This window comes from Artibeus jamaicensis, unplaced genomic scaffold (assembly GCF_021234435.1).
Source record: "Artibeus jamaicensis isolate MK-2021 breed Jamaican fruit bat unplaced genomic scaffold, CSHL_Jam_final contig_548, whole genome shotgun sequence".
Lineage (NCBI taxonomy): Eukaryota > Metazoa > Chordata > Mammalia > Chiroptera > Phyllostomidae > Artibeus > Artibeus jamaicensis.
Window position 1 is genome coordinate 13,597,407 of NW_026521883.1, and position 27,821 is coordinate 13,625,227.

At 42.0% G+C, this 27,821-nt stretch overlaps 1 protein-coding gene across 11 annotated transcripts in view; it reads right to left on the reverse strand.

The window, feature by feature from the left end:
* Positions 1-27,821, reverse strand: part of FAM81A (family with sequence similarity 81 member A) — a 127,960-nt gene that overhangs the window by 17,584 nt on the left and 82,555 nt on the right. For all 11 annotated transcript variants that reach the window (XM_053670101.1, XM_037151026.2, XM_053670102.1 and 8 more), the window contains one exon: positions 14,430-14,548. In XM_053670101.1, coding sequence (XP_053526076.1) covers positions 14,430-14,548 — 119 coding nt within the window. The remainder of the gene's footprint in view (positions 1-14,429; positions 14,549-27,821) is intronic.

Below are 27,821 nucleotides of genomic sequence, written 5' to 3' on the forward strand. Positions count from 1 at the left end.
CATTTAAGCAGTGAGAGCCCCACCACAAAAAGCATGTAGAGTGTGTCGGATGCAGTCTGTCATTCTCCAGAACCACCTCAGCCCTTTCAAGCTTGGGGCCTCTTTGAATTTTGGAGGCAATTTCTACCACATCTGAAAGTGCTCCTCTTAACCTTCTACCAAATCACCTCCGGGGCTGTGTTCTCTGAAGACGGTCCAGAGCCGGGGAAGGTGCTACGGCGGAAGGTGCTACAGCGGGTCCAAGCGGCCAAGAAAGGGGCTCTTCCCCTTGGGTCTTACAGCTTGGCAGTGCCAATGGTACTCAAAGTATGGGTGGCAGGTAAGCTGTGTACAAGCCTCTGTCTAGACCTAATAGGAAAATCAAAGAATGGACCCGGAGGGATTCAGAGCAAAGTCATCGCTTATTCCAATACAATCATTCTTTCTTTAAGAAGTAGCTGCTGGCTTGCTACTGGGCTGCGCCAGAGACAGCATGCCCAGTCCTGGGCCGTGAAGTGACCATGCAACCTGGGCGGTCCGCAGGAACACCAAGCCCTACAGATGGGCATTGAGCTGCACTCCATCTCCGAGGGGAGGGGTATGTCCAGACGTGAAGCTTGAGCAGGTTGTAAAGGCGTAAGTAAATTACATGGGGGCAGACTCCCATGGCCTAGCCCTGCTTCTGCACCAGCTCTCCTGCAACTCGACCTGCAGTCCCTGGGGGAGTGTTAGATAACCTCGTGGACTGAAGGAGAAAAAGTCAGGCCTGATTTACAGATAGTCATACTGGATATTCTGGCACCTTCTAGAAAACTGCTGACTCTTAAAACTCCTCTTGGCAGTGGTGCTAAGGATATTATAGGAGGGAAACCCTCACAGTTGGCAGAACTTCAAACAATTTATCTGGTGGTTCATTTTGACCAGAATAAGAGATGGGGATCAGCTAATAGTGAGAGACTTAGAAAAACATACTGGGAGACTGGGGACAAGGGGAAGCAATTCTACGAATGGCTCACTCAAAACCGACACAGCATCTCGCCCCTTGCGAACGTTCTCTGCACATCGTCAGGCAGCAGCCCCAAACCTGCACTTCCCAGGCTCCCTTACTAGCTTGGTTCTGACTGAGATTCCCCCAGTGAAAGGCACCGATGCGAGATGTGGAAGGTAGAAGACAAGGGGAAGCCGTTATTCTTCTCCAGTGGCAGCAGGCAGGCAGACACACGGGTAAACCGCCAAAGTTAGGTTTGCAGCCACTCTAGGCCCACTCCTGAAAAGCATTTCCTTCCACGCTGTGGGCAGCCGAGATCACCAACGGCTCCTTTCTGTGATTCTCCACTTCCTGTTTTCCCCAAAGCCACTGAGTTTCCTGCACTTTGCTTCCCCAGATCGTCCAATGATTTTGCAAGCTGTGATTTTCTGTATTAAATCCCTTCCTGCTAAAATACTTAGAGTGTTTTCTGTTTTCTTGAGTGACCCTTCATACATACAGTCATTAAAATATCACAAGAAAATATGCAAAATATTAACCAACTATCTCTGGAGTATGTGTGATTTTTACTTTATTTTTCATTCTTCTCTACATTGTAAAGCATTCCTGAAATAAATATGAATAATTTTTATAGTGAGAAAAAATACTTACACGAGGAAAATATTTTGATCAATAGCCATATATGAAAAATATATTACAATTTTATGGACTAGGCACTATCCTACCATCTTTGCCTGGGCCCCTCCTAAAGCAGAAATGAGGCCGGAGGTCAAGGAAGCCAGACCTGGAAATACGTGGGCTTATGTTACTGTCACGAAAGTCAGGTCAGATTCAAGGCAACGTACAGTAAAAGTGAAGAGGCTGTGGTTGCAACCCCAACCCACAATTCATTCATTCACTCAGCAATGTTTGTAGAATGTCTGCTGTACAAAGTACAGTAGAGTGGGAACTTTCTCTCTTCGGTACATACGCTCTACCACCTAGAAATTAAAAGTAAAAATGTATGCCACCTCTACTAAAATGTTATTTAGCTTATATGTATATTTCGCTATTATTGATGAAAATTACAGTTGACATCTCGTTCATTATCCCGATTCTGACAAATGCGCTCAGAAGGTTGGGAACTTGAGGAACAAGTCATTATAAATGCCCACAAAGGAGCACAAGCCCACGGCCAGTTGCGGTCTCAGCAAATCAGCGGTCTACAGTTGTCCTAAAGGTCCTGGGGCTGTATTCTCCAGGGTGTGATATCTGCCCTGAGGCCTGAACAAGGCTTGTAACTATTCCCTAAATGATTTAGATACTGAAAAGAGTCTCACTCTCTAAATCACTTAGACTATTGCAATCAACAATTAAAAACAGCATAGCAATTAACAAAAGTTAAATCATACCCCTCCAGAAGCTAGAGAAAATAAAATATTATAGGTCTAGAGTTTATAAGCCATGAGCAAAGACAGGCGCATGCCCATGCGTGGTAGGCTTTCTAATAAGCTATAATATTTAACCAATTTACTAATCACTTTGTATTAAAATGTTGCAAATAGAAACTACTACCTGCTCCTTCAGTTAAACGTGGTGGACAACACATATGCCCTTACATTGGTTCCCTTCTGAAAATCTACCAAGATGACACTAGATGCATATAATAACAATAATAATAAAATAATATAAAGCCAAAGGACAATAAAGAATGGGAGAGAGTGGGAAGAAGACAGGTGTTCAGTAGATAGAACAAAGCACGTGTCTCGTCACAGCTGGTGTCAGAGGCAGCTGGGGCTCTACATCTGAAAACCAACAGTAGTAAAAAGAAATCTCAGTCCTGGCTGGTGTGGCTTAGTTGATTGAGTGCCGGCCTGCAAACCAAAGGTCTCGGGTTCAATTCCCAGTCAGGGCACATGCCTGGGTTGCGGGCCAGATCCCCAGTGGGTGTCATGCAAGAGGCAACCACACATTGATGTTTCTCTCTCTCTCTTTCTCCCTCATTTCCCATCTCTAAAAAATAAAATCTTATTTAAAAAAAAAGAAATTTCAGTTCCCACAGGCGACAATATCAACGACTGGCCCCACTTACGACCAGGGTAACTGAAACCAGAGACTTGAGTGGGGCTCCACCAGCCATGGAAATCATTAAGAAAAACTGGGATCAAATGTGCTTAGAATAAATATATTTAAGACACTAAAAAAATCAAAGCTAGATTAACATCCATCAACAGAATGCTAAATTAGCGGTCAAAATCAGGCAGAGATGAAAGAAGAGCCAGTGTATAAGAGAAAAAAATTAGAAGTCCTGGGAATAAACTACACAGTTGTCTTAACACACCTAACAGACTCTAGACTGGACACGATAGAAGATGAAATCAGTGGATTGGAAGACCGTAACAAGGAGCTCACTCCGCATGCAGCAAAGACAGAGAAACATGAAAGATAGTTACAGAACAAGGAGGAAATATACAGACATGTTACTACCATAAGTCAAGAAGGAAGTGAACAGTTCCAGAAGGAGGAAATGGAGAGGATGACAGAGAAGCAATGTGTGGGGTGTGAGTGCTGGCAATTTCATAAAACTGAAAAAAAGACATGAGTTTTTAAACTATTCAGTGAGTTCATCATGGGATCAATAAACAGAATAAATAGAGTAAATAGAAAAAATAAACAGAGCATGCTGAGATTCAGATGACCCACAATAAAGACAAAAACTACTAAAGATTGGTAACCCACCAAAGACTGACTGTAAGACAACACACAACAGATGTCAGAAAACAATAGACGTTACAAGATGATGAAGAAATATTGAGCAAAAACAATGTATCATCCAAGAATAAGTGAAAACAAAGATAAAGACAGTTTCAGACACAGGAAGATTAAGAAATGCATCACCCACAGCCCACATAAAAGGAGTCACTAAAAATATATCCTTCGGTCAGAAGACGACAACACCCAGAGATGAGGAGCGTGACATGAGAAGCAACAGCAAGCAAACTGGGGAGACCGTTGGGAAACGCAATTCATTACAGACTCTGAAGAAACTAAGCTACCAGTTCAATGATTCCAAAGTTGGTCCTTATTTGGTGCCAACTCATGTTTTCTCTAAGTGAAACAATTTGTCTAGCTCACTTATTTTGTTGAAATGCTACAATCTTTTAAAAAAGTAATAAAAAAAATTAGTAGGACAGAATTTTTAAAATATTGACTTAAATATTTTAAATATTTTCAATCTGACCAACATCACAAATGCATTTTTAAATTTTCAATATTCATAATAAAATATATACATAAATTAAAAGAACAGTGATGCCACTATGCTTTTGTATCAGAAATACTTTTTTAATGTGAATGTGCAATGTTGGAGTTTGTAGAATACAAGTGGGATAACATGTTTATAAGCTTTCCAGAGGGCAATGTGGCAGGTTTTACTCTAAATCTTGAAAGGTGAATATATTTTTAGGCATTAACTCCAAAGACACAAAACTGTGAACAAAAAAAAAATCAAACTGAATGATCCAAATAATAAGTAAAATTAAATATTTTGCAGTAAGCTGTTTAATGTCTGTCTTCCTGGTGAGACAGAACATCACCCCCGTGTAAGCAAGGATGCTCTCGGCCTGTTCCATCACTAGACCCTAGTTCCTGGCACAGTAGTAGAGGCTCAACAAATATCTGTGAATGAGTAAATATAAGGAATATTTACTAGGTACCATACACTATACAAGATACTTCATATGTATTGTTTCATTTAGTCCCTACAAATCACCCCAATTCACAAATAATGGTAAAAAATCAACACCAAATACAGAATCTTCTGCTTTATTTTGAGTTCATAATTTTTAAAATTTATTTTCATTGTAGTTCAAGTACAGTTTTCTGTCTTTTACTCCCAGCCCAGCCAAGCCCACCCCCACGTGCTCCCCACCTCCCTCCCATTTCCACCCCACCCTTAGTTTTTATCCATGTGTCCTTTATACTTGTTCCTGTAAACCCTTACCCTTTTCCTCTGAAATTCCCTCCCCTCTCCCTTCTGGTCACTGTCAGCATGCTCTCAATGTCTATGTCTCTGGTTATATTTTGCTTGTTTGTTTGTTTTGTTGTTTAGGTTCCTATTAAAGGTGAGATCATATGCTATCTGTCTTTTACTGCTTGGCTTATTTCACTCAGCATGTTTTCCAGTTCCATTCATGCTGTTGCAAAGGGTAGGAGCTCCTTCTTTCTTTCTGCTGCATAGAATTCCATTGAGTAAATGTACCATAGTTTTTGGATTCATTCATTTACTGTTGGGCACCTAGGTTGCTTCCAACTCTTGACTATTGTAAATTGTGCTGCTATGAACATTGGGGTGCATAGGTTATTTTGGATTGATGTTTCTTAGGGTATAATCCTAGCAGTGGAATTGCTGGATCAAAAGGCAGATCCATTTTTAGTTTTGTGAGAAAATACCATACTGTTTTCCATAGTGGTTATACCAGTCTGCAATCCCACCAACAGTGAACTAGGGTCCCCTTTTCCTCACAACCTCTCCAAAACTTGTTGTTTGTTTGTTGCTTTGTTTATGATGGCCATTCTGACCGGTATGAAGTGGTATCTCATTGTGGTTTTAATTTGCATCTCTGTGATAGCTAGCAATATTGAGCATCTTTTCATGTGTCTCTGGATTCTCTGTATGTCCTCCTTGGAGAAGTCCTTTGCCCACTTTTTAATTGGGTTGTTTGTCTTCTTAGAGTGGAGTCATGTAAGTTCTTTGTATATTTTGGAGATTAAACCCTTGTCTGAGGTATCATTGGCAAATCTGTTTTCCCATACAGTTGGTTCTCTTTTTATTTTAATACTGTTTTCTTTAGCCTTGCAAAAGCTTTTAATTTTGATGAGATCCCATTTGTTTATTCTTTCCTTTATGTCCCTTGTTCTAGGGGACATACCAGTAAAAATGTTGCTGCGTGAAATATCTGAGATCTTTCTGCCTATGTTCTCTTCTAGGACTTTAATGGATTCACAGCTTATATTTAAGTCTTTTATCCACCTTGAATTTATTTTGGTGTATGGTGTAAGTTGGTGTTCGAGTTTCACTTTTTTGCACATAGCTGTCCAGTTCTCCCAACACTATTTGTTGAAGAGGCTATTTTTACTCCATTTTATGTTGCTGTCCCCTTTGTCCAATATTAATTGACCATAGAGACTTGAGTTTATTTCTGAGTGAGTTAATGATTTTTAGCAAAATATTGTTTAAATCATATTTGGGGAAACATGGGGTTTTAACCTACCATGAAATACAAAAATACTATAGAAAGGCATTATTTCCCAATCTGAACATAAGCTTACTGGATGGAAACTCTTTGGTATCATTACATCAGACTGGTTTCATCATCTTTACAAAGCTGTTCAAGGGACACAATGTGTTTGGAAAGTTATTTGGAAAGATGTCAACATTATCTTGAAGCACATGGTTCACTATTTTCACTAGCTATAGCTTGTGTTGTATCTCAGTCGGAGACCAACATACTACTCAGAAGTTCCCATTAATACAGGTTCCCATGAAATACACTGACCTGTGGTACATACATGCAGCAGAATACTCCACATCCAATTGCAAAGTACGCTAGATTGCCCTGGCCAGTGTGGCTCAGCTGGTTGGAGCATCGTCCTAGAAACCAGAAGGTTGTAGGTTTCATCCAAAGTCAGGGCACATGCCTAGGCTGCGGTTTGGTCCCTGGTCTGGTTGGGGTGTATACCAGAGGCAAACGCTGATGTTTCTCTCCTTCGCTCTGTCTCCCTGCCCCTCTCTCTAAAATTAAGGGGCATGCTCTTGGGTGAGGATTAAATAAATACGTAAATAAATCTACGTGTATATTGGAAAGAGGCCCACAATATATTATTGTGTAAAAACACTTAAGTGGCAGAATTTTATACATATGTATATATGTAAAGTTTATTATATATATTTTATAAAAATATATTTATTTTAAAACTTTTTATTATATATATAAAACTTTGTAAAATTACAATTAATTTTACAGGTAATTATTTTGCTGCAAATCATTATATTCCTACAATAATAAATAATTATTTTACAACAATGTATGAGAAAAGTCTAAAAGGAAAGACACCAAATTGTTAACATTAGTTGCTTCAAAGGAGTAAAACAGAGATGGAGCTGGCGAGCCCTCATTTTTTTGTTTTGTATCTGCCATCGTACGCCTGCCTGTGTATGACCAGCCGTATTACTTGTGCACCGTTATAAGCAAAGTGGCAGAGCAGGCAGGGGAAGTGGAGAGACACGGTGTGAGAAACCAGAGCCTCTCATCAGCAAACATACACAGTGGAATCAACTCAGTTTTTTATGTTAAAAGCAACATTATTCTTACTCTCAAATATTTCAGAAAAAATTATACATGATAGAATAATAAAGTGAGACAAAATGTTGACAAATGGTGACTCCTGCATATATTTATAACTCTGAAATTACATATTAATATATATTTACATACATAAAGCATATATAATATACATATAAAGAAGGGGGAAAGCAATGTTGCTCTTTCATCTAGTATCAAATTAAAGACATTGTTCTTGTCTTTTCAAAAAAACACAAAAGATGGCCTCAGCACTCTAGCATAGCTGCATACATGCTCAATAACTTCAGTTACACAGAATTTGCAATGAATCTGATCAGTTGTCCTATTTCATCCTTAATATTTTATATTACAGATTCCCAGTTTTTATTTTTCCAGCCTTTGGGGCAGGATCTCAGGTACATTTCCTAGCTGTGGCCATCAGGTGGCAGAAGGACTCTATCACTTGGCCAACAGATCACTGAGAAGAGGAAGTCCTACTGGGGCCCAAAGGTATCACTTGCGCAACAGGCTTAAGCAGAACTTCTCTTATAGCTTGTGACACAGTGGCATAGCACACCAAAAGCAATAACGTTTAAAACATTTTCTCATCTTCCAATTAATATCATCAAAATGTCCATACTACCCAAAGCAATTTACAGATTCAATGCAATACCTATTAAAGTACCAATGGCATATTTCACAGACATAGAACAAACACTTCAAAAATTTATATGGAACCATAAACAAGCCTGAATAGCAGCTGCTATTTTGAGAAAGAACAAAGTAGGAGGGATCACAATACCCGATATCAAACTGTATTACAAGCCCACTGTAATCAAAACAGCCTGGTACTGGCATAAAAATAGGCTCATAGACCAATGGAACAGAACAGAGAGCCCAGAAATAAACCCAACTCTCTATAATCGATTAATATTCAACAAAGAGGGCAGTAACATAAAATGGAGTAAAGATAGCCTCTTCAGCAAATGGTGTTGGGAGCACTAGATAGCTACATGCAAAAAAATGAAACTTGAGCACCAACTTACACCATACACCAAAATAAATTCAAGGTGGATAAAAGACTTAAATATAAGCCAGGACACCATTAAAGTCCTAGAGGAGAACATTGGCAGGAAAATCTCAGATATTTCATACAGCAACATTTTTACTATAAAGGAAAAAATAAACAAATGGGAACTCATCAAAATAAAAAGCTTCTGCAAGGTTAAAGAAAACAATATTAAAATAAAAAGGCAACCGACTGTATAAGAAAACATATCTGCCAAATGATACCTCAGACAAAGGTTTAATCTCCAAAATATACAAAGAACTTACACGACTCCACTCTAAGAAGACAAACAACCCAATTAAAAAATGGGTAAAGGACTTGAACAGACACTTCTCCAAGGAGGACATACAGAGGATCCAGAGACACATGAAAAGATGCTCAATATTGCTAGCTATCACAGAGATGCAAATTAAAACCACAATGATATACCACTTTACACCGGTCAGAATGGCTATCATAAACAAAACAACAAACAACAAATTTGGAGAGGTTGTGGGGAAAAGGGGACCCTAGTTCACTGTTGGTGGGATTGCAGACTGGTACAAGCATTATGTAAAACAGTATGGAATTTTCTCAGAAAACTAAAAGTGGACCTGCCTTTTGACCCAGCAATTCCACTGCTAGGATTATAACCTAAGAACCCTAAAACACCGATCTAAAATAACCTATGCACCCCAATGTTCATAGCAGCACAATTTACAATAGCCAAGAGTTGGAAGCAACCTAGGTGCCTGTCAGTAAATGAATGGATCAAAAAATTATGGTACATATACACAATGGAATTCTACGCAGCAGAAAGAAAGAAAGAACTACTACCCTTTGCAACAACATGGATGGAACTGGAAAGCATTATGCTGAGTGAAATAATCCAGGTGTTGAAAGACAAATACCATATGATCTCACCTTTAATAGGAACCTAAACAACAAAACAAAAAAACAAGCAAAATATAACCAAAGACACTGAAATAGAGAACAGGCTGACAGGGACCAGGGGGGAGAGGGGAGGGAATTTCAGGGAAAAAGGTGGAAGGATTTACAGGAACTAGTATAAAGGACACATGGACAACAGCTAAGGGGGGTGGAAATGGGAGGGGGTGGGGAGCACGTGGGGGTGGGCAGGGATGGGGGTAAAAGTCAGAAAACTGTACTTGAACAATAATTAATTAAATAAATAAATAAAACATTTTCTCATCTTCCACATTGTAATAATTAATACACATGCATGTATATTTATTATATATATGCATGTACATATATATAAGTACTGTATATATATATATCATACACATAATTATTGCATATGTACATCATTAAGCCCTTAAGTGCTGGCAATAATTTAATTGAATCAGATCATAGAGCAGCTTATGTTCTAGGGCATTGCCATAAAAAGGAGAGCAAATATGCCAGCAATTAGTGGAGCCTAAGATCTGGGTGTGGTACTAACAGAGGCGGACAACTTCATAAAGATGAGGGAAAGAGACAAGGAGAGACTCACTGAGAGCACTGTCACTGCTGGGCGGTGTCGTGCCTTCTGAGGAGCGACGTCTGCGGCTTCACGTGGCGGGGGAAAGAGATGCCACTGAAACAGTCCAGCCAGGTCATCAAACCAACCAACCCCAGGGTGCGTGTGTGAGCACAAAGGCTGCAACAACACACTGCCTAAAGTGTCCAGTTATTAACAAAATTCTGAGACATGCAAAGAAACAGAAAAATGGGAGCTGTACCCAGGGGGCGGGAGAGAGCAGACAAAAGGAGCTGCCTGTGAGACAGGGCAGCAGTCAAGTTTAAAAGACAAAAACTCAAGGCAGCCGTTAGAAATATAAAATAATCAAATAAATAAAAGCAATATGCTTCAAAAAGTAAAGGAAGGTTTAATGACAATGTCTCATTAAATAGAGAATATGAATAAAGAATAGAAGTATTTAAACAAATGTACCCAATTAAGAATATGAAAAGAAGACAGAATAGGGATTTTTTTTTCAAATATTTGATAAGAGAATTGCATCTGGAATATATAAAGAACTGCTACAACTCAAAAATAAAAAGACAAATACCCCAATTTAAAAATGGGCCAAGGATCTAAACAAACAGTTCTGCAAAGAAGAGATACAAATCACCAATAAGTATGTTAAATGATGTTCAACGCCGTTAGTCATTAAGAGAAATGCAAATCAGAACTACAAGACGCCGCTTCACGCCCACTAGGTTGGCTATAATCAAAAGACAGACAAGTGTCGGAGAGGGTGTGGAGGAACCGGAGCCCTCATGCACTGCTGCTGGCGGGGGAAATGCTGCAGCCCCCGCGGAAAACAGCCGGGCTGTTCTGTTCCCCAAAAGGGTAAATATAGATGTACTGTAGGATTCAGCAATTACACTCCTAGGTATGTGTGTGTGTGTGTGAGAAATGAAAACATATGACAAAAAACCCATGTGAATATTCAAAACAGTGTTATTTATGATAGTCAAAAATATTTAATCTGATGATGTCCAATTTTATCTTTTTTTTCCTTTGCACCTGGGCTTGCTCACCTTGCGGGAACTTGCACATCTGCCTTGGTATACAGATAATTTTCTAAGGCTCTGACACCATATTACCGAACAGGGTGGAGTGGGGGGGTATGATATACTATTACCAAAAGGACCCCCCACTAGGTTTGCTTGTCCGCCACCAGAGGAAAGCTGTCTCTCAAGGCCAGAGATTTGTGAAAAGGAAAGGAAATATTTATTTAAAGCTATACAGACTTAAAGTAGTGACCTAATGTCTTCATTAAAATAGCAAAGTCCTTTAGAATACCCACAGACACGCACAGTCCTTCCTAATTTGGGGTACCATATTTCAGGAAAAGAAGTAGACGTCCATGATTCAGGGTCCCGTCACCATCAGCTGTGTCGTCGCCAGGATCTTCAGTTAATCCAAAGCTACGCGGCACCTTCTCATGGCCCAGGACTGGCAAGAGTCCTTTCACCCTTTTTCTTCCAGGCAAAGTCTCTCCTGCTTCCTAAGCCACGTGGCCAAGGAGTGCACCCCAAAGCCGTGGGGTCCTTACTCTCACCAAAGCCACGGGAGTCCCCCCATCAAAGCTGCGAGGGTCCCCACTCAGGCAAAACCACATGGATCTCTCTCTCTAAAACTGCAGGGGTCCCCACTCTGGCAAAGCCATGTAGTTCTCTCCTCACATGGCTGCCAAGCCTGGATTTAAATCCCCACACCAATCTTCCTCTCCACCCCCATTTCCGACTCCTCCTACAATCAGTTACACCTGCCAGCATTCCTGTATTCTTCCAAGTTTACTGGGCTGCCATTGTAAGTCTGGGTAGGTGTGGCCCCATGTTGTGGAGCCAATCATCTCCAAGCTCTCACATAGGCGCTGTAACCAGGGGGAGCTGTCCCCCAATTACATCCTGGGTGGAAGTCACTTCCATACCCCTGGCTCAAAGCATGGCCACAGCTATTTAACACATCTATGCAACCAGTTGAAGGTTATAGATATGTTAAATGGCCATGTCAGAGGTTAGCTGCAAAGCTGTTGCTGTACAAAACAGCTCTGTATGTTCTGCTCCATGTGTCCCTTTCCCCAACTCACACCTGTGGAGGGGAGGGGTGAGGACATCCTAATATTTCCTGAACACCTTGAGTTCTGGAACCCATTCCAAATCCCTATTTGCCCCCCCCCCTTGGCTGCACCCTGTATCAACCATGCAAGCAGACCTCATAGAGGAAAGTGGATGTGCTCATTGAGTCTTGGAAAAACGAAGAAAACAAGGCAAAAATGGACTATTTCAGATATTCTGCTTTAGGGAGAAATGGAAAATGCTGAGAAAGTCTTTTTTAGGATGTGCTCTGCTTAGAGGGAGTAAGGGTGCCTCTCACCTCCACTGCAAATTTGCCTTTGCCCCTCTAACTCGGGTCCAGAGGGGAGGTATCAGGGCCTGTTTCCTGTCAATTACATCACCAATGCCTCCAAAACACTATGAAATAAATCTGAAATAATATAGCAGCCTACTAACTCGAGAGTATTACTTAAAAAGTTCATACATATTCCTTCAATACAATCACATAGCCAAATACAAAAAGCTAAAACTTTTCTGAAGAATTTTTATTTCACATGCGTTTATTTCAACAATTCAAGTCTCATTAACATTATAAGGGAAAGACCAATATAAAACAAAGCAAAACCATGTGGTGCTCACAGCACACTTTGTCGTTGTTTTGGAGTAGAAGTGTTTGCTGCAGAGGAGGAACAAGCTGGGGAGAGCAGTTAGTAAGAAACCGCAGGAAAAAAATGTAAAATTTCTGAAAGCGTGTCAGGATAATTTCTTCACATCGTAATTAGAACCAGGATAATTGCACCGCTGAGGACAATTTCACTGCTGCTGCTGCCCCTGAGCTAACAAGCTAAGGGCAGCAGCTCCCACGTGCTGTATGCACATGCCGTCCCATGCTCCGCACTGAGCTCTTACGTGCATTGCCCCCCTTAGTCTTCAACCGCAACTACCGTGACCTAAGAGATCCTCGTCGTTCTCCTGAAGTCTCGACTCTGCCCTGCAGCTCTGAAGTCCTAACTCCTCACTGTTCTGAGAGTCATAACAGAGCTGAGTTGTTTTTTTTTTAAACTAACCTCCAGAGAAAGGATTCAAGTTTTTTCTACCCTATTAACAGTGATTTTTTAGATCATTCATCCAAACAAACATTGATTATCTACTGTTTTCCTGAGATTGTTCCCAGACCCTTGAGCTATAAAAATAAAAGATGGTACTCTACCCCAAGGCAGTGAAGACAAGAGAGAGACCTAATAGAACATAAAATGCCAGGGGAGCTCATGAGGACAGGGGTACCAAGGAAGACTTCCTGGAGGAGGAGACATTGGAGCAGAATCCTAAAGGCTGACTAGAAATTAGAAAAGAAGGGGGGAAGGAATGCTGGGTATAAGAAGAGCATGTGCAAAGGCACTGAAATAGGAGAGCACGGCCTCGTCCTGAAATGACAAGCAGTTCATCGCTGCTGAATGGTACAGTGCAAGGGTAACGAGAGATGAGGAGTTCAGCAGGGTTTCTGTCCCTAAGGGTCATACGAAGGAGATTGGAGGTCACTCAGACAGGGGTAGAAAACTACTCGAGTGGTCAACCAGGCCTCCATTAAATCTCTGCTGTTAGTGATGTTCATCCAGCAGACCCCAAACCGCATGCCCAGCAGGCAAGGCCCTGCAGGTGTCATCTGCACCAACATCTCCTCGCACTACTGCTCTTTGCTCCAAACAGGCCTTGTGAGTCCTTTTCCACTCCCACCCCCTCTGTAGACCATGGCCAACTTCACCTCAGAATGATTCGAATTGCCTGTGAGCTTGGCCGCTCCTGTGTGGACTTGTGCTTGACTCAATAGCAGCACAGGGCAGAACGGGTCCACAAATACTTGAGAGATGGTGGGCATTTCTAACCAGAGCCCAGGTGAGGAGGATGCCAAGGGTCCGGCCAGCACAATTGGAGTTGTGAGGGGCTAAAACAGCACTTTCTGTGCTCTCAGAGGTGAAAGAGCTGTTTTTAAAATTTCCATTCTACCACGGACCAATACTTTCAGAAATAACATAAAAATACAGTCAATAATAATGTAATAACTGGGCATGGTGTCAGACGGGTACTAGGACTTATTGGGGAATATAAATACCTAATCCCTATATTATACAGATGAAACTAATATAATATTGCATGTCAACTGTAATTTTAAAATAATTTAGTAATAAATGAATTATAAGAAAAATGACATTTTTAAAAAGCCATGCAAACTGTTAAGTCCCAGCTTTGTGTGTTACTGGATTCAGTAAACATACAAACCTCCCTCTGCCCGACAGCACAGGCCAGCCAAGCTCTCCCACTGCTTTTCCACACACGAGCCATCACAGCACGCTCACATCCGGGTCTAACTTCCACTGCTCAATTTTATGGGCAAAGGAAGGGATGTACAGGAAGAATGCAAAGAATTTGCTTTGGAGTTTCATGAACGTATTCCCCATGAAAATGAAGTTTATGAAAACCAGCTTTTGAAGAGTGGGGTCCCCAGCATTTGACCACCTACCTTGCCACTCTCCCTCGAAGATCTCCCAGACCGGACAGCTGCCGCATCTCCAGAGTCTTTAAGGCAGAATTAGTTCCGTAGCTGATGTTGTCCCGGGCACGGATCTGCTCCTGGAGCACCTGGGCAACACAGAGGGCCACAAGGGAGTCCTTTGAGAATTTTCGTGGCGCCACAAAACGATTTTAAGTAAGAATGTTTAACTCCTATCATGAGAGGCTCCTTTTTAACAGTCAACTGATATACACAGAGAACCAGGGGCCTAGACAGAAAGAGAGGGACCTTAGGGGTCACACCCACACCAAGCCCCTTAATTTAGCAATTAAAACACTAGGCTCCATGTCAAAAGACTTGATGGAGGTCAAGCCACAGGGAGAGGAGCAAAGCCCAGACCAAGAACCCTGGACTCTGGGGATGTGTTTGTAGCACTCCAGGATGGGTTTTGATAATCATTATTTTCATTGAACAATCCCTTATTATTTACTTATTACTTATTATGAAGTAATAAATGAAGAGTAAGAAGGGGAGTGGGCACCACATTGAATGGAGTCCAAGTTCTGGTTCCTCCACTGTGTGATCCCGGGCCAGCGTGCATGGTGCCCTGAGCTTCCCTTTCCTCATCTGTTGGCAACAGTGGTGACTACAGTCTTAAGGCCTCTGTGGATATTACAGAAGATACATACAAAGCACTCAGCAAGTGCTAACCTTTCTAGTAGTTATTGGATGACAATATTCACATTGGAATGGCAGAATGGTGTCCCATAGGAAAGACATGAAATGAAAGTGAACCTGCATGAAGGTTGAGTGACCCGACCTAAAAGCATGACCTCGTGGACCAGCCATCTTGGGAACTCTACAAAGGAATGATGGAGACGATGAACCTGCCCCTGGGGTTCCCGAGCATGTCCTGGGAGGCGCTGACAGGCACCAAATCCACACTGGTCCCTAGAGGGAGTTACTCAGGATGCCCGAGTTACCCACCAGGAAGTGAGGCACAAACAGCTGAAATGATACGTCCAGAGTCACATGGGTAGCAAGTGGCCAGGCCCCTGCCACGCTGCCTGCCAAAAACAGGAAAGAAGCTGACGCTGAAGCACTATGGCAGACAGACAGACTGACTAGAAAACCTGAGTCCTAAGCAGCAGGAGACCCCTCCCTCAAAAGCCAAAGGTTACATCAGGTGTTTCTTTTGAACGTTTCCTTAGTCTTTGGCACATCCTTCTCCCACTGCCCGTCCTCTGTTCTGTCCTTCACACGCCCCCTCACCACCACCACCTTCTCTCTCCTTCTTCTCAAAGAAAAAGCTTTTGGTTTCTTTCTCTTTCAAAAGCTTTTGGGCTTTTACAAACATTTTCTATTTGCTTGATGTCAGCTTAAATATTATTAATTCTGTCTTCAGTTTTAATCTTTTTTGGTAATTTTAAAAGATTAGTACGATGTTCCTTTATTTTTATTATTTCTTTCTTAATAACAAAGACTTTTTTTAGTACAGTATTTTCTTTGCGCATAGTTTGGGTGTGGCGTGTTTTCTCTTTTTATTGCTTTAATTTCGGTTTTGGATTCCTCTTTGATCTAAGGATTAGTCAGAATTGTGTCTCTTCATCTTCAAGCTAAGTGGTTCTCATCATTTTTATTATTTATTTCTAATTGTATTGGATTATGACTAAAATATGGTCTGTAATATATTTAATGTTTTGAATGTATTAAAGGTTGCTTTGTGGCAAAGACTGATTTTTAAAAAAATGTTCCATCCAAAATCTATTCGAGGAACACAAGTTTCAAAATTGTCTATTCAATTGAGTTTGCTGATTCTATTATTCATTTTTTCTAGATCTTATTTATTTTTGTCTCCTGAATCTCTAAAGCTTAAAAGAGGTATTATAAATTCTCCCACTATAAAGTATTTCTATCAATTTCTTACACTTTTAATACTTTTAATCTATATGTAGCCGCCATTGAATGTGGCACATATACATTTACAACCAGTGGCCATAACTATTATATAATAACCTTCGCTGCATGATTTAGTGCTTTTACTATTGTTTCATCTTACCAAATAGTAACAGTGCTGCTAAGCTTTATAAACAATAAAGCGAACACCTGCTTGATTGAACTGTGCACCAGGCGCCGTTTAAAGCGCCCTAGGTGTGTAAACTCGTTTAACCCTCAGGACGCCCCATGAAGGAGGCCCTGTTACCACCGCGTTTCCCTGCGGCGAAATCCCTCAGCAGTTACAGAACTTGCCCAAAGCCACAGGGAAAAAGAGACAGAGCTGGGATTTGAACCCGGACTGTGCTCTCAGCACGACAGCAAACTGCTTCGCTTCCATTTGTCCCTTCATCTCACTCTGTAGTCACAGTTTACGTCGCTTTTAGTCGTTCTCGTTTCCTTTCTCCTTTCCCTTGTTTTGACGGGTTCAGTGGGGTTACCGTTGAGGCCCCTCCTCCGCCGGTGCACTGGGACACGCCCCGGACCCCACAGGTCACCTTCCCCTCCACCACACTCCCAACCACCCGCGTGTCTATTCCAGGCCCCACCCTTGTGCGGCGCCCCCCCCCCCCCGCACGTGGGACACGCCCCACGTCTGCATGCCCACCCTCCTTCATCCTCTTTCACCTGGCTACCCGAGACGACTTACTTGGAAGAATTTTACTTTTCTCCCCTCTTGCCCTTCCCCCACCCCACCAGGCTTTGCTAAAATAACTCGATACTTCTAGTTGGGCTGTCATCAGGATTTTGCCTGTAGACCGTCTCTGCTGGGTCAGTAGTTTTTGAGCACTTCTGTTACCCAGTCCCGGGCATTTCTCAATGTCCAGTTACATGAGACGGTACGAGGATGACTGACTGCCCCCGTGCTTCTCCTTCCCACTTCCCCTGTCGCGGGGTCTCTGTGCAGACTCCAGTGTTTCCGTCCGAGTCCTTTCTCCAGCATTTCCCTCAGATGCAGACACCGGACAAACGATTCTGAGTCGCTGCCACATCAATAACCGTCCTCCCTGCTCCCTGAAGGATGAGGGGTACATTGAAGGGTATAGAATTCTTGACTTAATGACCTTTCCCCCAGTGAATGTCAAGGCTGACAGGAAGTCCGATGCTTCTTCCTCTGTAAGTACCTTGGCTCCTTGCACCTAGAAGCTGGCAAGATTTTTTCTTCATCTTCAGAGTTGAAGAATTTTATCAGAATGTATCTAATTGCAGCGCTCTCTCTCTCTTAGATCTATTCTACCTGGAACTCAGCAAACTTTTCAATCTGCTGTCTCATATATTTTTTCAACTCAGGTAAATTCTCTTTCCTGTAACTATTTTTCTTCTCCATCTGCTTCTTTGTCTCCTTCTGGGGTTCATTTTATTGCTAGGCGGGGTCCTTGATCTGACCTTCAAGTCTTGTACTTTTTCCCCCTGGTTCCTCTCTTTGTATTTGGCTCTGATGTTTCAACCATTTTTTTCTACTTTGTATTATGGGCAATCAATTCAATTCTTAAAAGTAACGATCCTTGTTTCTAGTTCATCTACTGACTTTTAAAAATTTAAGTTCACGGAAGAAATTGAATGCTGCACCCAGATGTCCTTAAGTGCCTTATCATAGTTAGCAGGGGCTACTTCAGCAACATACCAGACCGAGTGGTTTATGAGCAACACACACATATTTCTCCTAGTTCTGAAGGCTGGAAACTCTGAGAGCAGGATGCCAGCACGTCCCATCTAAGGATGGCCTCTTCCTGGCTTGCAGACATCTGCCTTCTTGCAGTGCCCTCCCGCAACAGAGACAGCTCTGGTCTCCTTCTTCCTAGAAAAGCTCCACGCTCACCACCATTTAAACCTCATTACCGCCCAGAGGCCCCACCTCCAAATGCCCTTGCACTGGGGCTAGGGCTCCAACACGTGAATTTGGGGAGTGACACAAACATTCAGTCCATGACATGTCCTAATCATGTCTCATTCAAGGCCCACCTGTTTCCTATTTCATTCAGGCCTGTCCTACAGGCGGTGCTTATTCTTCTTCCTCTGGCTGCTGGGCCCCCTTAGGTATGGTTTCCTTTTGTTCTATGACCATTGGGATGAGATTAAGTAGGTGGTCCTGGGTATAGTAGAAGGAGCTTATGGACTGGAGGGGCAGCCAGGGAGAGCCTGTGTCCAGATGAGGCGCCAGGAGGAAGCCTCTCTGTGCCTGCCCTCCACAGCCCTCCCTGCCTGGGGGTAGTGGGGACACAGCTGACCTCTACAACTCCTCCTCACCTCCCCCTCCACCGAGCACACAGGGCAAGGCAGCGAGACCGCCTACCCTCTGACTCCAAAACCACAGTGCCCAGGACCTCACTGTCAGGCTCTCCCAGGCTAAACCTCTGCAGACTCCCCCTAGCCTTCCTGCCTGTCTAGCCCAGGTGGCTCTGGAACCAGAACAGTGGAGGAAGGCATAATAAATCACCTTCCCATTACCTCCTACACCAATCTAGGGTTTCTTAAGGATAGATCCATGTCTATCTACTTGTTACTATTTATTTCTAGAAATGTGATGATTTCCGATACACTGGAAGTTTGCAGTCCAGTGTGCAAATGAACCAAAAAGCCCTATTAGACAATATAATTATGCTATAATATAAATAAACTCTTTTGTGTTCCCTTTTCTTAAGTGGTTCTGAATATAACATACATGCAGAAAAGTGCACTTGCATACATTGTTCAGAGTTTTCAAACTTCCTGGTGAAAAGCAGAAATTAGGATGTGAGGATTCTGTGTTTTCCTTATTGGAAACCTGGGGGGAGCCACTGTAGACGGAGTGACAATGACAATAAAGAAATTTCACTGGAAGGAATTCGAAACTGCTAGACCTATCTGTTCCTTGCAGCAGTTTCCAGCTTTTTCTGAATGAACCTGCTCTATTAAGAAGAATGCAAGCCAGTTACAATCACCTGTGAATGACAAAACGTTAGTCATCCCAACATACGCTTGCAAAACAACTTCAGATGTGACTAATCTGGTTCTGACACTCTCCCACTGAGGAGAAGGCACTGGTGTGCACTCTTTTACCAGGAAGTAACACTCATTAGTTAACAAAAAGTAACACTTACTTTTTTGTACTAATGCTTCCAAACCTTTGTTTATAATAAGGTTTAAGGCCAGTGGTTCTCAGGTATCTCTGGGGTACAGAAGTATGCCTAGGCGGCTGGTTAAACACACAGCCCCAGGACCCACTCCCAGAGAGCCCAAGCCAGCGAATGGGCCCAGACACGAAGCTTTGGCCCAGAGACCGCTCCCGGGGAAACATCGCACAGGACGCGGGGGAAATGACAAAGGCTCCGACCAATCATTTCATTTGAGTTGTTTCTCAATCAAAAAACCAGTAAGCAAAGAAAATAAACAGTAGTTCACCACAGAGAAGCAAAAAAAGATTATTAAACACCAAATTCTTTTTAAAAGTGCCAACTTTCTACTAAGCAAGGGAACAGGATGTAAAACCCACAGCCCAGAAGTGCGGGGCGGGGCGGGGCGGGGCTGTGCGGGGCGGGCTGACAGTGGCAGGATGCGCCTGCGCTGGGCCCAGCCCGCAGCGCTCAGCGCTTTCTTCGCTGCGGTCCTGAAACCGCTCCAAAAATAAAGTCTACATGAAATTAAAATTAGAAAATCATGCCATTTTCATCTGTTAAAGAAGCAACTTTTTAAATTTATACTACTAAAATATCTATCACACATTGAAAATGCACTTCCTGGTACAAGTTTTCCACGGCGCGACTCCTCGAAATATATTCGTAATGTCCATAACCTGTGACCCTGCAGTGCTAGTCCTTGGAACTAATTTGAAGGGAAATAGTAAGAAAAAATGACAAAAAATGTATACACCAAAGTGCCTCTGGAGTATGATCCACATGCCATGCATTTTACAAGGTACCAATACAGCGCATTATTATGCAACTGGTAAGAGGTTAACGGGGGGCTTTAAAAACACAAGGGAAATGTGCACAATTTAATATTAAGCAAAAAAAAAATACAAAATAAATAGACAGAATTTTCCAGCTGTTATAAGATGTATAGAAAATAATACTAGAAAATTAACATTTTGTTTCTCTCTGGATTGGGATTATGGTCAATTCCTCCTTTTTTAATTTTCTGTAGTGAACTTACAGTACTTTTATGTCCATGGGGAGGAAAAATGTACGTGTGTGTGTGTGTGTGTGTGTATTTTAATGCTTAGACATAAGAAAAGCCATTTAACTTTCAGATGAATAAGATACTGTGTTAGAAGTGCTTTCTCTGAATAATACAAAAAAGAATTATATCTGACCTTAACACAATATTCACACTACTGAAAAGTTGTGAAAATAGAAGGCATTAGAGAGTTTACTATTTAAAGGAATTCTATGATGAAGCCTTAGAAAGCAATCTGTCTGTAAAGCCTAATTTGTCACTTCGGAACAATATATCATCATGATGTGTTTACTCAGTATGTCATCAACTCTCCATTATTTTCAATTCAATTCAAGAAACTGTTTTCTGCATCCCTACTATGTGCTGTGCACCAGGACTGCCTTTGGAGAGCTCAGCTGCAGCAGGAAAGACTGCAGGATGGGGGTGGGGGGTGGCCTGAACCCCTACAGTAACATCTCACACCAGCAGAGAGGAGAGGCCAGCCACCCTGAAAAAGGAATATCCCAAGTCTTCATTATTTTCTCTAAGATATGGCCTGTCTTTGAAGAAGCTCCCTTCCCGAAGACCCCAGTGTGGGCCCCACAACATGCTGTTTGTGCAAAGGGCCCAGGCTGCAACCTCACCCACCCAGGCAGGCGAGTACTGACTAGGATGACCAGGAAAGAAACGGTTCTCTGTGATTCTCCTTCTCCAACTTCTCCTAGATACAAGGATTTAGAAATGAAAGTGGTAACTCCAATATTACTTGGAGAAAGGCCCAACTCCTGCAGGGAAGATAGTAACTCCCTACATGGCTTTTTAATCTTCCCACTGGGGCTTAAAATTCCCTGGAGTTCCAGCCACACATATTAAATTGCCTTTTTGGCTTTTTAACCTGAACATTTGATGGGGCCCTACAACTTGCACAGAGCTAAACACCAATCTTTCTACCTCCAATGTGGGGAAGTTACGTCAGCTATCTGTAAAACAGATCCAGAACCATCATTCACTTCTCTCCAAGTCCAAGTTCACTCCCTCAACCCAAGCTGCAGTCCCCTCACCCCTGAAGTGCCATGGTGGCCCCCCAACCCAGCCTCCTGCCTCCATTCTTGTCCCCCTACAATGCCTTCTCATGCAGTAGCTAGGGCTTTTTGAAACAGAAGGGCAAGAAATTATATCTGCTTTATCCACAATTATTTCCTCACCACAAAGAGTGTGAATGAATTCAATTCCTTTGCTTAAAAATAAATCATGGCTTCCCATTTCCAAACTCCTAACTTCCCACAATAGCCTTCAAGGCTAATAATGATCTGGACCTATTCCCGGCTCATGACACCCAGTCCCACTGGTCCTCCTTCTGCTCCTCAGACATGCCCAACTTCTTCCCGTTTATGGCCTTCAAACCTGCAGTTCCCTCTTTCTGGAATGTTCTCTTCCCCGTGTGTCTCCTCCCCAACACCTTGGCTTGGCTGGCGCTTTCTGTAATTCTGGTCTCAGTTCACACCACCTTGTATCCCTACCACGCTTCCTAAAATAGCCACACAATCACTCTCCACATATTATCTTATCAGAGCCCTTGACTTAGGCTGAAATCACCTTGGTTACTTAGCATTTACCCCCGTGAAACTGCTGGAAGGTACAGAAAGCCTAAGAGGGTCCTTGTATGTCTGGGTCCCTATTGCAGCCCCAGTGCCTCGAGCAATGCCTGGCTCCCAGTGAGTGGCTGAGTGATTTACCAATTAATTTAACTCCACGTTCCAGGATTTCATTTTCCACATCAAAGCCTCAGAGACTATAGCTAGCTGGTACTTGCAGGTAATCAGTTCTGCAAAAATGAACTTAGACAAGCTAAAATGTATAGAGAGCAAAACATCAATTAGTTAATGTACTGCAATACATTGAAAATACTCTATCAACGGAACTGAACAAATACTCAAATTCCATTCAATTCACTGTCTTCATCCCCTAGAGTCAAGCCATATGACAAGCCAAGTCTAGCGGGGAGAGTTAAAACAAAATGAATTTGGATAATGTGATGGTTAATTACATGTCAACTTGCTGAGCCGTGGCATGCTCAGATAGCTGGTTAAACAGTATTTCTGGATGTGTCAGTGAGGATGTTCCTGGGAGAGATTAGCATTTGAATAGGTAAACTGAGTAAAGTAGAGGGCCCTCCTCAAAGTGAGGGATGGGGTAGAGCCCGAACAGAACAAAAAGGAGGAAGAAGTTGGAATTCGATTTCTGCCTGACTGAACTGGGTCATCAATTTTCTCCTGCCCTCAGCACTCCTGGTTCTCAGGCCTTCAAACTGTTACACCACCAGCTTTCCTGGGTCTCCATCCTGCAGATGGCAGTCCCCACAATCATGTGAGCCAATACCTTGTAATACTTAAGTTATATGTAAAGTTATATATACACACATGTGTGTATGCACAGGCACACACACAGTTTGTACATTGATGTAGCCTGGGAGCTAAGGAGAGCGGACTGGAGTGTGCATGGAGTGTGCATAAATGAACAATGATGACTTTACTGTACTAGACAATGGGGGCAGTAGACACCATTGAGTGAGCGTGTGTACTGTGTGGTTGTCGCACTCGAAATGCCTGAATACAGCAACAAATCTGCATCAGATTTTGCGTTAAGCTTTTACATTCCTCTGCAGAAACTATTCAGATTCAGAAGGCTGCAGCTATGGGCAACTAGTGATTGGCAGCTGTATCACAACAAGGCACCCACTCACGCATCACGTCTCATGCAGAGTTTTTTTGTGAAATGTCAAATCACCCAGGTGACTCAACCCTACTACAGCCCTGATTTGGTGCCCTGTGACTTCTGGCTTTTCCCCAAACTAAAATCACCTTTGAAAGGGAAGAGATTTCAGACCATTGATGAGATTCGGGAAAATATGATGGGGCAGCTGATGGCAATTGGGAGAACTGTGTGAGGTCCCAAGGTGCCTACTTTGAAGGGGACTGAGGCATCATTGTCCTATGTACAATGTTTCTAGTATCTTATATCTTCTTCAATAAATGCCTCTATTTTTTATATTATATTTCTGGACACCTTCTGGATAGACTATATATATGTATATATATATGATTGATTTGGTTTCTCTGGAGAACTCTGACTAATATAGAGGGTAACCGCCAAAGTCCCTCTGCTGATACACCTGTTCCCACGGGACAGAATCACTGAGCTACTGAGCTGCAGACCAAAATCCTCTCTGTGGGTAAAACGCATGAAGTCCAGTAGCCAAGACTCTCTCCTCCCTGGCAGTGCTAGCTGTACAAGTTCTCGTCTATCCATCCTTGTCCACACCTCTCCTTGATATGTTGATAAAGACCAGCTCTGTACTCATCACTTAAGTCCAGAAAGCCCATTTGTACATTATTAAACTAACAAAACTAGATATAATCTAGTTAATTAGATGAAGGCTTGAAACAGTTTCCCTTAACCCAACTAGGTCAAACCCAACACCCCAAGTCAGTGGACCTTATGAAGCACGGGAATCAGGAGTAAGTCTGAAGATTCTAACCAGCCAGGTAACAGACCCCACCGCCTAGTTCCCCAAAGACAGAGTAAAAGCTCTAAGGGGATGTGGGATCCCAACCACTTCCCCAAACCATCAAAGTGGTGTGGAAGGGAAATCCTGCCACCCACAACAGGGCCATGGACTGACTGCTCACTGGGACCTGGCTTCCAGGGATTGATGAAACAGTACGGATAACCCAGACATGCAAAAGTCAAGGTTGACTACATCACCTCTTCTAAATGTAACGTGATGGTGATAATTTGTGGAAAGCTTCTGAGGAATAAATAATTAATACCATACTTCATATCTCAAGGCAAACTGCCATTGAACACAATGAGTAGGAATGTATTTTTTTTAAGTTTTTATTTATTTACTTTTAGAGAGAGAGGAAGGGAGGGAGAAAGAGAAGGTGAGAAACATCAGTGTGTGATTGCCTCTTGCATACCCCCTACTGGGGGCCTGGGCAGCAACCCAGACATGTGCCCTGACTGGGAATTGAACCAGCAACCCTTTGGTTCCCAGGCCAGAGCTCAATCCACTGAGCTGCACCAGCCAGGGCATGGGTAGGAATGTACTTAAACAATATAGACTTTCATTCAACATTTATCAAGCACCTATGGTATACGAGTACACAAGAGTCATCTGTTTTGACATTGGAATCTGCTGATATAACATGGGCAATGATTACAGGGTTTTGAAAAGGCCAAAAACTCTGGAGGCATTGATTAATGTGCATTTATTGAGCTCCTACTATGTGCTCAATACTGGCCAGTACTAAAAATAGAAAAATTAAGACTCAGTTCTAGTTCTTGAAGATCACACAGCCCAGTGGTTTGACCACACGTTTCACTGTTCTTTCTGTGTGCAAATGTGTTCAGAGCCATGTGGTAGAAAATGAGAAAGACTTATCTAGGCATATTTACCAAGATGTGGTATTAACATTAACTTAATTCGACCAGGAGCCTGGGGTGAGCTTTGTATGTCAAGACTGCCTTCAGTTTTAGTTTGGTAACACAATCATCCACAGAGACAGATTTTATTAAAAAATACGCAGTAAAATTTTATAGAGTGAACTAAAAAATATATGTAAACCAATAATAAAAATAATTATAGAACCAGGTGATTTACAGAAGAAATTCATTGAGAATCTACAGACAAAAAAAAAACAACAACACTTTTCATCTCATTTAAATACAGTTTGAATATCACCACACCTCTTTGCTCTAAATAAGCATATATTATATTTGCATAAAATGCACCCTCCCAATTTTACATTACTTATGAATAAAGACTTTCTTTTTAGTACTTTTAAATTTTACTCTACAATAAATAGATAAGATTTTAATCTACACCATGATTTCATTTTTAAAAAAAATTTGGCTACAGACAACGTTGCAGTTTTGATGTTTCATCAAGCACTCTAATTTTGGTTATGTTTGAGTAAACATACTCAGGCTTATGATATATATAAAATCATATAATTAGTTTTTCACATCAGAATCTACTATTCTTCCAAACTTCCTTCTGTTACTTTATAATGATGTAGAGTTACTACCAGCCATAGAAGTAAATGCTCATATGTGCAAATTTTTTACCAGAGTTAGATTTTACTCACTTTTCCTCTCTACAATGGAAATCAGCTTTTCATTTGCAAAATTGCACACTGCAAAAATTATATGTAAATGAAAAGAGTGTTGTCTAGTTAAGGCAAGAATGAATAATCATTAAATAAAATGTGTTTCAGATGGAAAAACAGCAGATTTGAAATTACTTTAAAACTTGCTACATTTCAAACTGTTTAAAAGTCATCTTAAAGAAACACATTGAAGAAAAATTGTGTTCAAAACACAATTAGCCCTGATCGGTGTGGCTTTGTTGGCTGGGCAACCTCCTGCAAAGCAGAAGGTGCAGGTTCGACTCCCAGTCAGGACACATGCCTCGGTTGCCGGTTCCATCCCTGGTCAGGGTGCATATGATAGGCAACTGATCAATGCTTCTCTCCCTCTCTTTCTCCCTGCCTTTCCCCTCTCTCTAAAAAATATAAATAAATAAAATCTTTTAAAAAACACAACTCAAAGAAAAATAATTAGCAAAAGCCTATTGATGACTTTGGATTTCTAGGTGTGTTTCCTAATGACTCAAATTATCAATGAAGTCACATTAAAATAATGACAGGGCAGGGAAGAACTCAGTGAAGTCTAAAGCTAGAATTACCTAGTTTTGTGAAGAAATTCTTCTTGAAGGGGTAGAAATACTCAGAGAGCAAAGAAGGGCTAAATAGCCTGCCTGTTCGCATTTGCGAGTTGGTTACCTACGGTCGAGTTTCTAGAAGAGCTACAAGAAGGCAAGGTAGAAAAGTAAAAAGAGCATATTGTTAGAATTTCATAATCTGGGCTTCCTCTCAGCACTGCCCCTTCTTGGCCTTGGAGCCTCAAACAGGTCCGCTCGTTTGCCTGGGCCCCTGATGACTCATCTGAAGAGGAACGCAGTTTGCATAGATGACCTCAGGGTCTGTCTCCTCTAGTCCTTCTTGCTACCAGCAAATCTGCAACTGGCCTCACTCTGAATTGGGCACGCATTCCCTTAATAAGCATTCATGGCACTTACCTTGTACTGGACAATGCAAAGAGAAGTAAGACAAGGCCCCTTTCTTTTTGAAGAATTTACGCTCTATCAAGGGAAACAGACTCATAAAGAAAAAATGTCTGTCTTCCTCGGTAAATGCTACTGTAACGGTGACGAATACATCAAGGGAAAAGGAACTGAGGCAAGGGAGGAGCAGGCAGGCGTGGCTTCCTGGAGTAAAGGAACTGTTCAACAGCACGGAGGGCTTGGCCAGAGCTGAAAATAATTGTTTAAAATTGTTCTGATTGTTGGATTAGTACATAGTAGCTACCAAAGGGGAAATGGTTCCTCAGAGTCCATAGCTGCAGCTAAAACACTAGCTCCTCTTACATTGACAGAAAAAGAAAATCAGGTCTAGGCTTTTCTAAGAGTAGAAAAGTAAAGTTACACTTTGCTTTTTTTTATAACTGAGGGCAGCAATAACACCATAGACTGGCTCCAGTCTCTAGTCTGCCCACCACCCATGGGAAATTCTGGGCATGGCAAGAATGGGGAGGTCACATGATTTTCTAAGATGAAACACTGGGGTATGTGTAATTTTTTAAAAGATTTTGTTTATTTATTTTTAGAGAGAGGGGAAGAGAGGGAGAGAGAGAGGGAGAGAAACATCAGTGTGTGGTTGCCTTTCACATACCCCCAACGAGGGATCTGGCCTGCAACCCAGGCATGTGCCCCGGCTGGGAATTGAACTGGCAACCCTGTGGTTCACAGATCAGCACTCAATCCACTGCACCACATACACCAGGGCGGGGTGTTCCTATTTTTTTACGACATACTTCTTTGCTATTGGTTGAGAGAATAAGAACATAAGAATCATTATTTATTTCTCTTTTTATCCTCACCTAAGAACATCTTTTCATTGCTTTTAGAGAGGGGAAGGGAGAAAAAGAGAAAAACATTGACTCAAAGAGAGAAGCATCAATTGATTGCCCACCTCACACACCTGGACTGGGGATTGGGGATCAAACCCACAACCCAGGCATGTGCCCTGACCGGGAATTGAACCCTCAACCTTTCTGTTATGGAGCCACGCCAACCAGAGCAGAACCAATATTTATTCCTAAGCACTTTGACTTTATCTATCTCCATCTCTAGATTTATTTGGGCGTGGA